Here is a 16929-nt window from a genome sequence, read left to right on the forward strand (position 1 = left end):
CTATTTCCTCTCCATGTGATCTTCAACTACCTCTCCTAAGTAACTGACTCTCAAAGTTCCATGCTACACACGATATCCAGATCCATACTTCCAAATGGCACTCTCACATTCATATACACAAAGCTGCGAGTTATACTTGTCCGACACCAAAGTAGTCATTTTCCTTCAAGCCATGTTATTCTCTCAGTTTGTACCTATTTATGTGAATGACAACATCATCCACTTAATCTAAAAACAACCATCTTTGATACTCTAGTCCTCTTTCCCCACATCCAATTGATTGAACTGCTCTGTCCATTTTTCCCTCCAAAGTGTCTCGTAACTGCTTTCTTTCTACCCTTGTACTTCAAGCTATTATTACCCAGAACTTAGAAAATTGTCATAGCCTCCTAACTGGTACTTTTACTTCAATTTATCTTTTGATGCTTCCACAAAAGGAGTTTCTGCAAATAATAATAGTATGAATAAATAATATTATTTATATTTAGTATAGTGCCTGGCATATAATAAGTATAAATAATATTTATACACTATAATAATATTAATATATTTAACTTTATTTATTTAATAATAAATAATAATAATAACACCATACAAAGTGCTTTCCATATCCTTTAATTCACACAGCCACATCATAAAGCAGGAACTACTATTGAAATCTTAAAGACAAGGTTTGGGAGGTTAAATAACTTACCTAAGATCACAGAGGTAGCTCTGAAGTGCCACCACCAGGATTCCGGGTCCATCTGGCTTCTAAAACTTGTTTGTTTTTGCTTTAAACAATACGTATACAACTTTTCCTATGGCCTCTAGACTAATTACAACGTTCTATTTGGTCTCTATCCCTATCCCACCTGGCTTTTCCTTCCCACTCTATTCTTCCAGTCCACGGGTTCTTCTTTTGGTTTTACTTACATCCTTATTTAACAAGGATCTAGTCCTCAGCTATTTTAAGTCTTTCAGAGCAGGCTCCTCTTCTTTCACTTCCCCACCACATCTGTCTGCAGCTCCTCCCTCCCTCCCCGATAGAGAGGGTTCTGGAAGGAAATGGAGAGTGTAAGTGGCTCCAACCTTGGTAGGTGCTAACAAAAACAAAAACAAAAACAAAAACAAACGAACAAAAACCCGCCCTACATCTTGAGTTTTTCTCTGCCTCCGTGTTGCTTTGTGATTCTGATAAAATAAATCAGACACTGTAGAGCGCTCTACAAATGTAAGGTGCAATGATTTTTCCTCCCTTTGCATACCCAGGACTTCAACTCAGTTCTCTGTGAGCAACAGAATCGGTGTTTCACGCAGGAATGCCACGTGTGTTCTGAGGGTGAAAGAATAAGTAAGGCCCTGAATAACATAAACTTGGTCTAGGAAATCGCTTTCTCATTACTGCCAAAACCCACTGAATAAAACGTGGTTTTCGTCTGAAACTCCCCAGTGTAAAAGTCTTTCTAGGAGTGTTCCCCTCCCCCCAGCCCCTGGGGGATTTAACTGTTTAACACAGTCCTCCCTTACATTCACAAGGCCACTTCACTCCCTGGCCTTCCTGGTTCCTGTTGGCCCAGCCAACGACCCCCGCCCCGCCAGCCCCGGGAGGACTACAAGTCCCGGCGTGCCGCGCGCGCCCCGCGGGCTGCTCGGGGGCCGGGTGCTCCGCGTCCGACGGCTCCGCGCCGGGTAGACCCTCCCGGCACGAGCTTGCGCTGAGGTGAGTGTACACTGGCGCTGTGAGGGCTCTCCGACCCTCTCCCTTCTCCAGGGGGAGAGGGAACGAAGAAAGTCCCAATAAAAACCCTCCGTCGTCTCTGCTGTGTGTCTGGTGCCTCTTCAGCTTGTTGCACCCACGAGCGTGTCACCCCGGAGTGGAACTGGGGGCAGAAGCGCGCCCGGCCGGCGGCGGCTGCGGAGGAGAGTTCGCGGGACGGAGCCGGGTGGTGGCGCGGCTCGGCTGGGACCACACTCCTTTTCCAAAGACAGGCTGCCCCGGGGGACCCCCAAACCCAGAGCGGACCGTTTCTTCTTGAAAGTCTTGGCCAGAAACTTTTCCCTCGGTCGCCGGTACCACGAGCGACTTTTTGGCTTTCGGACGGCGCCGCGGGTCCTCCCCTCTGTCCGGCACCCAGCGCCCCTTCTCCAGGCCACTCCTCACTTTCCCTTGGGCCGCCTTTGGGGACCGTCGAACTCTGCCATGCCTTGGGGAGACTTCCCGAGATTCGTTCAGCAGCCATATGGACCCAGGTCTGCACTGGGTTGTGGGCTGGACACTCTTGGGGGCCGATCCCGGCGGGAAGCAGGGGCGATGGCACCTGTGGAACGGCTCTGGCTTTCTGGGCAAAGCTGCTCATCCTGGGGGATGACTCCTGGCCAATAAAAGAAGCGGAAGGGAGGCTCCCCATCCCCGCGCCCCATTCAGTCCCTTTCTGACCCGTTCCCACGTCCCATCTGAACCCATTCCCAAGTGTGCACAGAAGTGCTGCGCCAGAATCCCAACCCGAGGACCAACGAAGGTGTTTTAGCACTGTCTGTAGTAGCCTGGATCGGAGGGTCTTCTTTGTTTGCATCTCTCACACCCTATACTAACACACACACACCACGGACACTGCACATTCTGCAAACATACAGTACACACACCACAAACAGGTGCAACAGGCACACACAATGCACATAGCATAAAATTACACTCATCACACATTGCACACACATCCGTGAGGGGACCCAAAAACCAGAATTTATTTATGAACAATCGTGAATTTATTCTTACATGTTTAAACTTCAGGCACCTTCGAAGTGCCCTCTATTTGATGCAGTACACCTATGGAGACTTTTTTCCACTGCCCAAAATAGGTTTTTGAATTCTTCAATTTTGATGCCTCTTAGTGCTTTTGCCGTTTTTTGTCTCACCTTTTCCACATCAGCAAAGCGTTTACCTTTGAGGACTTTTTTTTCTTCTCGAGAAATAATAAAAAAGTCGCTCCAACCCCGTGAATAGGTAGGGTGGAGCACGGTAGTCATGATGTTTTTGGTCAAAAACTACTGAACATAACGCAGTGTATGCTCATAAATTACCCACCATAAACTGGGCAAATGCCTTGAAAGAGCCTTCAAAAAAAATTATTGAAGCCAAACACAGCCTCTCACAACAATGCCTGCTGGTACCCTGATACAGATGGGCTCCTAGAACATGCACCTAGCCTGGGAAGCCTGTACTACAAGGGGCCTACCCTCCAGAAGATAATTCCATGTTTTTTGTTTGGTCCCCACCTTGTGCATTACACCATCTATGCTGCACACCACGAACACCATATGCACTACATACATATCATTTTTATTAGCAGAAAGGAAGGTTAATATTAGTTCGTTGAAGGGAGTGGAGAGGAAGTGGGTGAACACTAGTATATATACTTATACCCACAAATGTCATTTTATTCCGAAGTTAGAAACTAGCTTATGCATGAAACCTCCTAGTGTCAGGATTTAGAATGCCTTTGTGGCTCATTATTTATGAAATGGGATTATTTCCTATACCTTCATAAACCCTTACTCTCATCTCAGGCAAACTTTGATCACAGCAGGCAAGACAGGAGGGGATGTCCTCTATATGTAGAAAGAAATTCTTGGAGAATCTTCACAGAATCCTTTTTCCCGTGATTGTGTCTACGGAAGAATCGGGCGTGACCACGTTTTCACTGCCCCTCCTTTCAAGAGTAGAGCTGAATCTGGTTTTGCTCTGAGGAGTGGTGTGATGATACTGTCAATACAGCTTCCTTGCCCCCAGGACTCACAGCCCTCCCCTGTTCCATTTGAGTTTAGTTGAAGAACAGTTCAAGAATTTTAGATCGATTCCAAAAGCATTATAAAATCTACTGGTGAAAGAGCTATCTCCAGAGTTCATCATTTTAATCAGCGATGGTAAAAGACCCACCTATCTGACCCTTGCTCAGTAAATTATGCTACAAAATATATGAACACTTAGAAGTGTCACGTAAATTATTACTTGCTTTTTCAAGGGGGCAATGGCAAAGATGGCCAGAGAAATCTTTCTCAGCAGTGATTTTTTAAGAATTTCAAAATTTCTAATATCATTCCTGGAATAAGTAACAAAAAAATAAATTTGGTTTGCAAATTTAGATCATAGTTCCTGATCTAGTGACCTTAAAAAATTCTAAGGAAAAGGATAACCCACAGGTTTCTCTTCAATTCTGCCTGAAATCTAAACAGTATTACAGCAGCAGATGACTTTTTCTAGGATCCTTCTTGGGAGCCTGTATTCTCTGCCCTATCTCGAGTGGTTCTGTTCATACCTTGGCCTACAAGTGCCCAAATGTTGGCAATTATGTGTTTCATGTGTCTGCAGCATGTTTATGGAATGGGCATGTTTGTCTCCATCCTTCTTTCCAGCCAAGCAAGAGAACCATGAGACTGATCAGGGTAACTTCACCGAAAAACCATGCCCAGTCTCCACTCCACCTCCCAATTTCCTGAATTCAGATTTAGGATGGTGGAAGATACTACGAATTCGAGGGTTGGCATACTAGCTTCTTTTTCATATGTAACTAATGGAGTACCAGGTGCTCATAGATAATAAGTGTGAATTGAATGTATGCAATTATGCTTTTCTGTGCGACTGGGATAAACAGTTAAAATTAAACCTCCCAGAACTAATTGTTTTGGAGAATAAAGTTTGCTTCATTTTTAATTTTTGCTAACTTCATCTGGTAGGATGAATACCAAAATAAAAGAATGTGGGTGTTCTCCAGAGATCTGGTGGTCATCTACTTTGCATCCTCTGAAATATGTTATTTCCTGCATAATGAAGTAAAAGGATTTTCTGTTGGGCCATGCTTTTCTTATCCTCACAAAGAGATTACTTAAAAGCCAGCCCTGGGAACTTTGTATACAAGTCTCTATTAGGAAAAAAGAGAAACGCGGGACTGCAGCTTCTGTGTGTTCACTAGTCATAGTGCATAAACACTAAGTTCTTTCTCTTCTTTTCTCTTATATTTTTTTCTCTCAGTGGGGAGAAAAAGAGTTTGAAACATGACATTCATGTTCAGAACAATAGCAAACACTTACCATGCAGCAACAATGAAGGGGAGGGCAAAAATAAGCTATTGATACAGCTTGTTTTTCTATGTGCAGGAGAGGTGTAGGGAGAATTGGGCAGTTCTTGCACTCGGGATTCATTCACTTCCACTAATTGGGCTGAAGGTAGTTTGCAAAAGTGAACGGGCACACTGTAGCTTTAAAAAGTCAGCCATGAACCAGAAGGCAGTTGGTGCAGCTTGTGTGTGATTCCTAACGTCATGTTGGCTCAGAGCCAGCCTGGTTTTATTTCACTGTGTCAAATTGTACCTCCTTATTGAATTCCTTTGCCAGCCTACTTTGTGAAAGAAAACATTGGGGTTTCTTTGGCTGTTCTTGATAAGCCTATAAAAAATGACATGTTTTAGTTGCTTCTAGGTAGGTTTTCTTTTTACTCTTCCACAAGAAAAAAAAGAAAATAATAATAATAAGACAATGTAGTGTGGTGTTAGAGAGTATCATTGTGAGTGTTTTGTTTTGTTTTGTTTTCTGAGATGCTTAGAAAATGGTGAATATGTGAACAGTTTCCAACTGAAGTGAAATCATTCTTTTGGCATGGAGCAGCAGCACTATCTTCTGTCTCCTCTGTGACGGTGTGTGAATGTATGTTAATGCCTATATGTATATGCAATGTGGGGTTTCTCTCTGAATGCTCTAGTGCTTTAGCGACTGGAAGTTTGTGTGTGTGTATGTGTGTGTGTGGAGTGCAGATAATCCCACACTTACAGTATTATTTGTTAATCATCTACTTCTCTAACAGTGATAAAATCTTGTGAATATACTAAATGGTGCACTTGTCATGTCAGAGTAATCCCTAGAGAAGGGGTGCCGAACTATAAAGTGATTTGAGAGGAAATGTATTTAATTTATGGCTTCAGCTGTAGAAGAGCAAGCACGTTTCAGAACTAGTTTTTTTTTAAGCAGTTTTGTTCATAGCTTTTTCATCTTGCTAATTGCATATTAGTTGAGGAGGGTTTTTATTTTTTCACAGTGCTCATCCTACTAAACAAAAAGACAAAGTGATGGATGCTGTTATATCTCCTTGAATGTTCTGGTGATTTTTACATAAATCTAATTAGCTGCCTACCCTCTCTTACACACATCCTAGCACCACCTTTTCATGAGAAAGGCTATCTGACATTTTTGTGAGCTTCCAGCGTTATCAAAGCGTGGCCATCTCACGGGCTTGTGAGCCTTTTACTGAGAGTGTGTGAGGTAGGGGGATACTTGCTAACAAAAGCTTTAAGTGCTCTTTGGCATTGTTACGAAAAAAATATAGAAAGAGAGGGAGTGAACAAAAAACCCCCAACCAAATGCAATAAGAAAAAAGAAATCACAGCCCATGGAGGAAAGGGGCAGGAAAAGGGGGATTGTTTTTCTCCACTTTGCCTCAATTTGTGAGTTGCAATGTCTTAAGTGAGAGCTTGCACCCAGAGGAAGCTGTGCCAGTTCACACAGAACTTGTTTTGAACAAGGATTCAATTTCATTTGCAAATGCTTATTGTCAAGGCAGGGAGTGCCAGAACGGAGGAAAGCACCCCTATCCGTCTCCTCCAGTTCTTTAGGTTTAATCACATCTCTCCAATCGGTGAGGGAATTGGAGATTTAAACAAACATACGTGAACTGGTGTGAAGCTGTAAAAGGAACCATTATGTTTCCGATTCAGAATATATATTCGTCTCTCACTTTCTAAGAATTAAACACAAGCTTTTCTCCCTTATTAATTAGTTGCTGAAGTAAAGGAACCCTGCAGCCTTCCCATGCTATCTGTTGACATGGAAAACAAGGAAAATGGCTCTGTCGGTGTAAAAAAGTAAGTGAAACTGGCTTGTGAGTTCTGCTTCTGCAAACAGAGGGACTTGGTTTCTATTTTTATACTTCTTGCTTATCTACTACAAGGCACTGTTTGGGCTTGAATTGTTCTGGTTGGTCTGCACTGGCCACCAGCCTCTTTTCTCACCCTTAACCCCAGTTGCCTTTTTTCGTATTCCATTTCTAAGACAGATGACTCAGGCATCAAACTATGCAAAAAGGGTTAGTGGATCAAGCTTTGGAACAGGGATGGTTCAGGACTTCAGCCCTGCATTCTCTGCATGAAAAAAACCCCAACACATCGAACAGGCATACTCTGCCTTCCAAGTCCATAGGCGACAAGGGGGGCAGAAAAGAGACTTCAAGTCTTTTTAAATAAAATCACCTCTCTCAAAACTGTGAGCTGCAGTGAAGGAAGGAAAAAAACCTTCAGTGAGAATACTAAGTTTTAACAACTTTCCTGTGCTAATTTTATGAACTTTTCTTTGAATGTGGCAGATTTCAATACATACCATAGCATTCTATTTTAATGTCTGTTCTCACATTTGAAATTTCTGATTGTATTTATTGTGAGTTATATGCTTGATGTTTTTTAAATAGGAAAATTCAGTTGCATTATATAGTATATTCTGAAGCAGAACAAAAGTTAACTAAGATATCTGTGAAAATCTGAAAAAATTATATATTCTCATTTAGGAGTTATATTGAAGCTAATAACCACTTTGATTACAAGGATAAACTTCCAAAGGGATATTATCTGTTTCATTTCTTTCCATGTCATTTATTTTAAAATTGCCTTCAACTTGAGCTTTGGAGAGAGCTCATTACATGCAGTCCATGGAAGCTGTGATGTCTGAGTGAGGAAACACTGTGCTATCTGTGTTTATAAATAGAAGGTATATTGTCCATTACAGTTACATTAAACTTAATAAAAACTGCTTTTTAGAATTCTCAGATAATTTATATGAGTGCCATGATGCCATCCTTATTCCCATTCTTGAAATTTGGGGTAGGTGGATGTAGGAGAAATGAAAGAAACAGCTCTTTCGTGCATGCGTGACCACAGTGCTGTGCAAGGGAACTTGAGCACTGATGGCAAAGTTCTGTTCTGTGCTATCCAGAATGGTCACTGCTAGCCACATGTGGCTGTTAAAAACCTAAAATGTGGCTAGGGTAACTGATGAACTGAACTTTTAATTTTATTCAATTTTAATCAATTTTAAGAGTTAATAGCTTTATTGAAATATAATTACATATAATAAACTACATGTGTTTAAAGTATGAAATCCCATAGGTTTTGACATCTGTATACACCCATGAAACCATTACAATTAAGATAACAAATATACCCATCACCCCCAAAGTTTCCTCATAATCCTTTGTATTCTCCACTGCCCACCCCTCCACTCTTCCCTGCCCATGTATTCCCAGGCAACCACTTATATGTTACTATAGATTCGTTTGTTTTATCTACAATTTTACACAAATGGAATTATTCAGAAAGTACTTTTTTTTTCAATGGGGAGGGAGGTCTAGTTTCATTCACCCAAAATGATTCATGTGGGATTCATTCATGTCATAGTGAGTACTGATAGATCATTACTTTTTATTGCAGAGTAATATTTCATTACATGGATATGTAATAATTTGTTCACTATTTATCCATCCACTTGTTGATAGACATTTGGGTTGATTACATTTTTTAGGTATTAGAAATAAAGCTGCTTTGATTATTTGTGCACAGGTCTGTGTGTGGATACATGCTTTTATTTCTCTTGGGTAAATATTTGGGAATGGGACGACTGGGTTGTGTAGTAGGTGTATGTTTAACATTTTAAGAAACTGCCAAACTATTTTCCAAACTGGTCATTCTATTTCACATTTCCACCAGCAGTGTGTGAGCCTCCCAGTTATGTACTCATAAACATGATTTGAAAATGTTTTCTTACACTATGTGATTTGTCTTTTCATTCTCTATTTAGTGCCCTTCGAAGTGTAGATTTTCATGTTGATGAAGTCCAGTTTATCAATTTTTAAATCATATTGATAGTGTTTTTAGTGTCATATCTAAGAAATATTTGCCTAACCCAAGGTCACAGAAATTTTCTTATGATTTCTTAGATTCAGGCCTATGATTTTTTTAGTTAATTGTTGTGTACAGTGTGAGATGAGGATAACAGCATTTATGGTGATGGTGCTGGTTGTATTTTTGCCTGTGGATATTCAGTTATTTTAGCATTTGTTGAATTGTTTGTTGAAAAATTGATTGATTATATATGTGTGAATCTATTTCTGGAGTCGCTGTTTCATTCCATGGTTCATTTTGTATATATTTAGGACACTACAACACTATTTTGATAATTATAGCTTTGTAATAGATCTTAACATCAGTTTGTGCTATCTATCCAACTTTGTTCTTTCTGAAACTCGTTTTGCCTCTCCTAGGTCCTTTGCATTTTTATATGAACTTTAGAATCAGGTTGTCAATTTCCACAAAAAAAAAAAGCCTACTGGTGATTTGATTGTCATTGCACGGAATTATAGATCAGTTGAGGGAGAACTAACATTTTTAACAATGCGGTATTTTCCAACTCATTAACACAGCATTTTTCTCCATTTACTCAGGTCTTCTTTAATTTCTCTGTTTTGTTGTGTTCAATGTGCAGGTTTTGTGCAACCCTACGTATTTCATATTTTTATTCTGTGATAAATGGTCTTGCTTTTTAAAATTTTAAGTTTTGTCTGTTGCTACTCTCTAGAAATACAGTGACTTCTTTTATATCTACCTTGTATCCTACAACCTTGCTAAACTCACTTAAAACTTGTAGTAGGTTTTGATATTTAACATAGACAGTTATGTCTTATGAGTAAAGACAGTTTTACTGCTTCCTTACCAATGTGCATGCCTTTTATTTCTTTATCCTACCTTATTACGCAGAATAAGACCTCCAATGAAAAGCTGAATAGAAGCGGTGAGATTAGACATCCTAGTTTTGTTCCTGATCTAAACAGAAGACATTTAATCTTTTTCTTATCTTTCTTCTATTGTACATAATGTCTCTTTTTTTCCTGTCTGCTTTTACTTTTCCTGTATCATTGATTATTAAGCAGCTTGATTATGAGATTTGTATAGTTTTCTTCATCTTCCTGGTGTTTGAAATAGATTTGGTTTTCTTTTTTTTACAGGGTGGGGGATTTTGTGGCTTAGTTTTCATCAAATCTGAAAATTTTTCAACCATTATTTTTCAGTTTTTTTAGTTTCCCCTCCCTTATCCTTTGGGGACCTCCACTATAGGTATACTTGATCACTCGATATGGTCCTACAATTCACTAATTCCTGTTCATTTTTTTGTCTTGTATCTCTGTGTTTCACTTTGAATAGTTTCTTTTGCTTGCCTTCAAGTTCATTATTTTTTTTCTGGAAATGTATAAGCTCTTGTTAACACAATACATTTTTTACTTCAGACAATGTAGTTTCCCTTTCTAGAGTCAAAGTTGGATTATTTTTTAATATTTTCTATGTCTCTACTTAACATATTCAGTCTTCCCTCTAGCTTCTGAACAGATGAAATAGTTATAATAAAATTTTCAATGTACTTGTTTACTAATTCTGTCATTTCTCAGTCAGTTCCAGTTGATTGATTCTTATTCTCATTATGAGTTTTATTTTTCTGCTTTGCATGCCTGGTAATTTTTGTTATTCAAACTACATTAAATTACACTCGACATCAATAGTGCATTAGTTTCAGGTGCACAACATAGTGATTCAGCATTTGTTTACCTTACAGTGTGATCCCCACACTAAGTCTAGTAACCATCTGTCACCATACCAACTTAATTATAATATTGCTGACTGTATTCCCAGTGCTGTGTGCTACACTTCCATGGGTTATTTATTGTACAGCTGGAAGTTTGTACTTCTTATTCCCCTTCACCTTTTTCACCCATCCCTTTACACCCCTCCCTTCTGGCAACGATCAGTTTGTACTGTTTCTCTGAACCTGCTTTTGTTTGTTTTATTCTCTTAGATTCCACATGTAAGTGAAATCATACAGTATTTATTTTTCTCTGATTTATTTCACTTAGCATAATATCCTTTAGGTCCATCTATGTTGTTTTAAATAGCAAGGTTTCATTATTTTTTACTGCTGAGTAATATTCCATCACATATAAATATATACCATATCTTTATCCATTCAGCTGTCTATAGATACTTAGGTAGCTTCTAAATTTTGGTTATTGTAAATAATTCTGCAATGAGCATAGGGATTCATATACAGGGTCCAGCAGAAGTAACACCATTGAGTGTGATTGGTAGGGTATGTGAATGTCTCACACAAGGTGGACGACAATTTGAACATTTCCCCTGAAATGGTATATGGTGTGCTGGAGTGTGATATTGTTACATTCCAGAATTATATGCTCATGATTTTGTATTAAAAGATTTTTATGTAATAAAAAGGGGCACTATTTGTGCTGGACCCTGTATATTAGTGCTTTTGTTATTTTCTTGAGCTAAATACCTAGAAGTAGAATTGCTGGGACACATGGTAGTAATTTTTAATTTGTTGAGGAATCTCCATACTTTTTCCATAGTAGTGTGCCTGATAATTTTTTTTGAATATTAGTATTGTGAATTTTACCTCATTAAGTGCTGGATATTTTTGTGTTCCTATAAATATTTTTTATCTTTGTCCTGGGATGTGCTTATATTACTTGGGAACAAGTAATTTGATTCTGTTAAGTCTTGCTTTTAAGAATAGTTTAGGCTAAAGGTAATTTCCCCCTTTTATTGAGGTAAGACTCATCTTTCCACTCTAACCAATGCTCCTGGATTATGAGGTTTTCCTCTCTGCAGATGAAAACAGGCACTATTCCCATTCCCGCATTATCTCCAAGGATTGTTCTACTTCCTTTGAATGGTTTTTCTCCAGCCTCAGTTAATTCCTTTGCTTGTGCGTGATAATCAGTACTCTGTTAAGCACTTGAGATCTTCAGATCACCAGAGTTCTCTTTATGTAGCTCTTTTTTTTCCTCTAGGACTCTGCCCTGTGCACAGCCTAAAATCTTTCTCCAGGTAGTAGCTGGATAGTGTTTCCCTTGCTTGTTTCCCATTCCTGAGGGGTCAGTTTTTTTATTGCCTATGTCCAGTGACTTGAGTTCCATTCTTTCATATATTTTGTCTATTTTTTAGTTGTTTTAGGCAGAGGAGTAAATCCGGCCCCTGTTACTTCATCTTAGCCAGAAATAGAAGTTCCAGTTAATTCACATAGCCACAAGTGATTAGTGGTTAACCTATTGGACAGGGAGGGCAGAGTAAGATTATAATGCAGAATCACCAAAGGCATAAAACAGAGTGTTAAGGTTATTTCTGAGATCTACCAAAATTGGGGCTTACATTTTCCTTTCCATTTTGCTTTCTAGGTATGGAAAATACAGTTGCTTTACTGGGAAATATACTGTTACAAAGAGTCATTTCCCAAGAAGTCTAAGATAATAGCCCTATTCACTGGCTCCATGCTTCTGATCAGAGCTTTCATTTTACAAGGCTGCTTGCTATTTATGCAGTTCCTTCTGTGTGTCTAGCACTTTGTGTAAACCTTGTTAATTCTATTTTGAGGTGTGTTATTATTCCCATTTTATAGCTGAGAAAACCAAAGCTCCAGAAGATTTCACAGCTACTAAGTGGTCAGGCGGGGTTTCAGATTTAAGGCTGCTCTGAAGCCCAGCTCCTTTCTTCTGCGCTGCAGTGCCTAAATTGTCGAAGTAGCTCTCCATCGCCTCTACTGCAAGCATGGCTTCTGCTGCCGTACGGCTCTGGAAGCCCGTCTTTCGTTTGTCTTAAAGACTTGTAGATGGACGCAAACATCTAATAATGTGACCATAATTTAACAAAGGTAGGACTTTTCTTTCAAAAATAGTATATGAGTACTTCTTATAAACACAGAATATTTTAATGTCTGATCTAAGTATACTAGTGAATTTGTGGCACTGGGAAGCCATGTTGAAATACAGATTGCTGGACACACCTCCAGAGTTTCTAATTCACTTCATCTCTGATGGGACCTGGGAACTTGCATTTCTCACATGTTCTCTGGTGATATTGATGCTGATGTCCTGAGAACCACTGCACTAGGTCATTTTCAAGCTTATGCACTGTTGACATTTTTTGCCAGATAATTCCTTGTTGCAGTTTGGGGGGGGTTGTCCTGTGATTTTAGGATGTTTAGCAGTGTCCTGGTCTCTACCACTAGATGCTAGTACTACACCCCTCTGATCATAACAATCAAAAATGTTGCCAGCACTGGCCAGGTGGCTCAGTTGATTGGAGCATTATCCCTTACATCAAAAGGTTAGGGGTTAGGGGTGGGATGGGAGAAATAGATAAAAAAAATGTACTTGAAAAGTAACTAAATAAAAAAATTAAAAAAAAAAAAGGTCAGGGGTTGGATTCAGAGCATATGCGTAGGTTGCAGGTTCCATCCCTGGTCAGGATGAATATGGGAGGCAATCAACTGATGTTTCTCTCTCTTTCTCTCTCCCTTTCCCTCCCTCCCTATCTCTCCCCTTTCCTTTTCTTTAATTTCAGTAAGAACATCCTTGGGTCAGGATTTTTTAAAAATGTCTCCAAACATTGCAAATGTCCCCAGTTGAGAACCACTGCTCCAAGCGAAGCTCTGCATGAGGAATATGTGACAGGGTGGCTTATAGGTATCAGGACTAGTTCATATATTTATATTTGTCATTTTTGCTTAAGACTCTAAAAAGACCATGAATTCAGTTTGGTACTTCCTCTGCCTCTTGCTTTATGTAGGAGAGGAGGGGCAGTAAAGAGGGGAAGAATAAAGCAAATGGTAAAATGTAAACATTTGAAGGAATCTGAGTTATGGTATATGGGATTTTTGTACCACTCTTGCAACTTTTCAGCTTAAATCTGAAGTTATGTTTTTAAGATCTAGCCAGTTCATCAGATGAAAGGGGACCCCTAGCCCAGGTTTTGACACCAGGGAGAATTTGAGCATTACATTGGGAAGCACTGGACAGAACTTTCAACTTAGTCCTAAGTCAGGTTCTGAAGACGGGTTTGTTGCTTAACTAACAGAAGAATAATTACCAAGTAAATCACTTAATTTCTCTCTGACTTGGTCCCATTGACTGTAAAATACAGTAGTGATGGAGGGTTGTGAGGGTGAAAAGAGGGTACTTTTAGACAGTAGAGTAATATAGCAGCGATAGTCTTTGTATTCCATTCACAGAGCACCAGAGTGCCTATGTGAGACACGCATTGTACTAATTGTCTTCACAAACGTATTTCCTTTAATCCTTGCAATATTTGATATGGTAAATATTATTGTAGTCTTTTTTCCAAGAAATCAAATTGGGTCTCAGACATAACTACTATCTTGACAATATTAAACAAACATCCCATTGGATTTCCCTCCCTCTCCTCATTCATTTGTTCCTCCCTCCTGGTCTTGACACACACAAAACTGTTAGATCTCTAATCATGATCCTTGTTTAGATCTCTATTATTCTGAATATTATAAATCAACATGATTTAGCATGATAATCACCAAGGCCTAGGTCTTCTTGAACACATTCTGAAATACAAAAGTAAGTAAATTGTATATTTAATTCTGTGTTTAGGGTCTTCTACAGTAATGACCAACAAATCAGTAAGAAAAGCATAAACAGAAAACCCAGTGGTTTCCTGGGTTGTGTGAGCCAAAGTCAGTGCCCACCTGTGTTCTGCCCAGGGCCACCCTGCCTGAGCTATAAAGCAATCTGAGATGGCTCTTATTTGTGCTGGTCTTAGAGACTCCCAGGGAAATGCAAGCTGTGAATCCAGGCAAGCTGCTGCTAGTGCTGGGCCTGGGGCCACTTAGCAAGTTGTGCAGGGACTGGGGCTCACTGAGGCTGGCTGTTGCTTGTTTGATAGGATTTAGGAAGTTGTGAAATGTGAGTTGAGACCAGCCATTTACATGGCAAAGTCACAGTTAACAGCTTGGGTGGACCCATAAGTTGGATGGACAGAGTGTCAGAGGATCTCCAGTGCGGGGCAAAGTGTTAACCATGTTGATGGAGTCTCAGATATGGCACCCACTTGCCAGCTTTTTGGTTCTATACAGGGAAGGTTCAGAAAAGGGACTATGGCCTCTGCCCACCTTTCTATTTGGAAGAAAGCTGTCCCCCAGCTCCTGCCTTCATGCCAGACACTTCAGTTCCTCATTGTAGGCCACTGGTGCCTTTCAAGCTGCTATTCTGGTGCTTAAGCTCAGAGGGATTGAGTGTGATTAAGTCTGTGTGGGGGTTCTTTAAGAGCAACTGCTTGGGACTCCAGAAGTTTCTTCCACCTACTTAATCCTTGCTGGTTTTTGCAGCCAGAAGTTATAGGGACTTACCTTCCTGGCACTGGAACCCTGGGCTGGGGTCCTGGTGTGGGGCTGGGACTCCTTGCTCCCAAGATATCCCTCCCATGTGGATGTGGGAGCAGCTTGCTTTGCATTTACACCCCTCCTACCAGTCTGGGTGGATGTGATTTCTTTAATTCTGTAGTTGTCAGACTTCCATTCAACTTAATGTCTGACAGTTCTGAATGGTGGTTGTTCTATAGTTTAGTTGGAATTTTGATGTCTGTACTAAATTCTCTAAATTCATTGTATATTTTATACTTCAAGCATTGTTCAATTTGGATACAAAATTTTCATTAGAGATATTTGATCTGAATTAGATTTCATAAAATTTGCAACTGAAGAAAGTAGAATCACATACTGCAATCATTCCAAACTAACTTAAAAGTTCCAGTATGAATTAAGTACCAAAAATTATTTTCTTTTAATATGTGCATACACATTAACACAACTGTTTCTTCTTTTATAGAAGGTTTTATTTGAGTTTGAAGGAAAAGCATTAGCAGTTTTAAAACTACTCCTGCCCAAGTTAAAAATATATACTGATACATATGTCAGTATTGTTATTATTGAATTCAAAGGGGTATTCCATAAACTTATAAGCAACTATAAGTTTGTTAATGTCAATAAATTGTTAATTTAAAAAAATGATTTGTTAGAAAAATGTGTAAAATTATTGTTGTCGAATTGTGTTCCGAAAAGTTTCTGTTTCCACACAAAATTCTGTACCTGTTTAAGTCACACATTAGCTTGTTCTTCTTTTTTAATTTTTAAAAAATTTTTATTTAATTATTTTTCTTTCTTTTTATTTTTGAAGCTTCAAATTAGGTCATTTACATGTAGTCTGATATCAGTGAGAAAATATAAATTACTCTGACATTTTATTTTGTTTTTATTGAATATTTGGCAAGCATTTATTTTGTTTTTAATGAAATCTTGAATTGGACTTTACAGTACAATAAATCTTTGCAAAATTTTTCCATGACTTTTTCAAGAAGGATTGACAATGAACATGGATTATTAAATTTATTGTGTTGTATTTCTTTTAAGGGTTACATTATCTGGCATTCATCCACAGCATTTGTAAATATATACTGAATGATTTAACAAACAAATCCATGACACTTTTTAAGAGTCTGTTTTAGAAAACTGAACAAGAATATGATGTAGTAGAATGAGGCAATAAGGGAAACATAACTCTTGTTTTAAAATTACATTAAATATAATTTAATTTAGACTAGGCTTTTTTCTTTTATATCTAATGTGTGTGAAGTGTAATCCATCAATATAAAATTTAATTTTTGCAAATCTAGCTGAAGTTCCTTGACAGATTTTAAATATTTTAAAATATTTAAATCATGAATTCAGTTTTTAAGGCCATAAGTTGACATTATTTGTTCATAAATTTGGGAGTCTTTTGAGACAAAGCATACTCCAGATATTAACTGAGCAGTGTCTTTCATGCTGTACTACTCATCTAAAACTGAAGAAAAGTAATTGTTTTTCAAACTTTGAATCAGTTGGTATTAGATAATGTTAAACAAACCTGGTATTCCTCACACAGTGTTTTGGTGGCTTGGTTGAAGAATCTTTCATTTTTTGTGAAGAACCTTTTTAGGCTTTTCTCAT

At 38.8% G+C, this 16929-nt stretch overlaps 1 protein-coding gene across 3 annotated transcripts in view; it reads left to right on the forward strand.

Moving 5' to 3' along the window:
- Positions 1-1628: 1628 nt before the first annotated feature.
- SAMD13 (sterile alpha motif domain containing 13) overlaps positions 1629-16929 on the forward strand; it is a 50696-nt gene continuing 35395 nt past the window's right edge. The window contains exons 1-2 of one of the 3 annotated variants that reach the window (XM_037163969.2): positions 1629-1702; positions 6806-6890. In XM_037163969.2, coding sequence (XP_037019864.1) covers positions 6838-6890 — 53 coding nt within the window. In that variant the 5' untranslated portion in view covers positions 1629-1702; positions 6806-6837. Of the gene's footprint in view, positions 1703-1821; positions 2233-5369; positions 5455-6805; positions 6891-16929 lie in introns of those variants that run through there. The other 2 variants (XM_037163967.2, XM_037163968.2) reach the window with 2 other exon arrangements.

The sequence above is a fragment of the Artibeus jamaicensis genome, unplaced genomic scaffold (assembly GCF_021234435.1).
Source record: "Artibeus jamaicensis isolate MK-2021 breed Jamaican fruit bat unplaced genomic scaffold, CSHL_Jam_final scaffold_1019, whole genome shotgun sequence".
Lineage (NCBI taxonomy): Eukaryota > Metazoa > Chordata > Mammalia > Chiroptera > Phyllostomidae > Artibeus > Artibeus jamaicensis.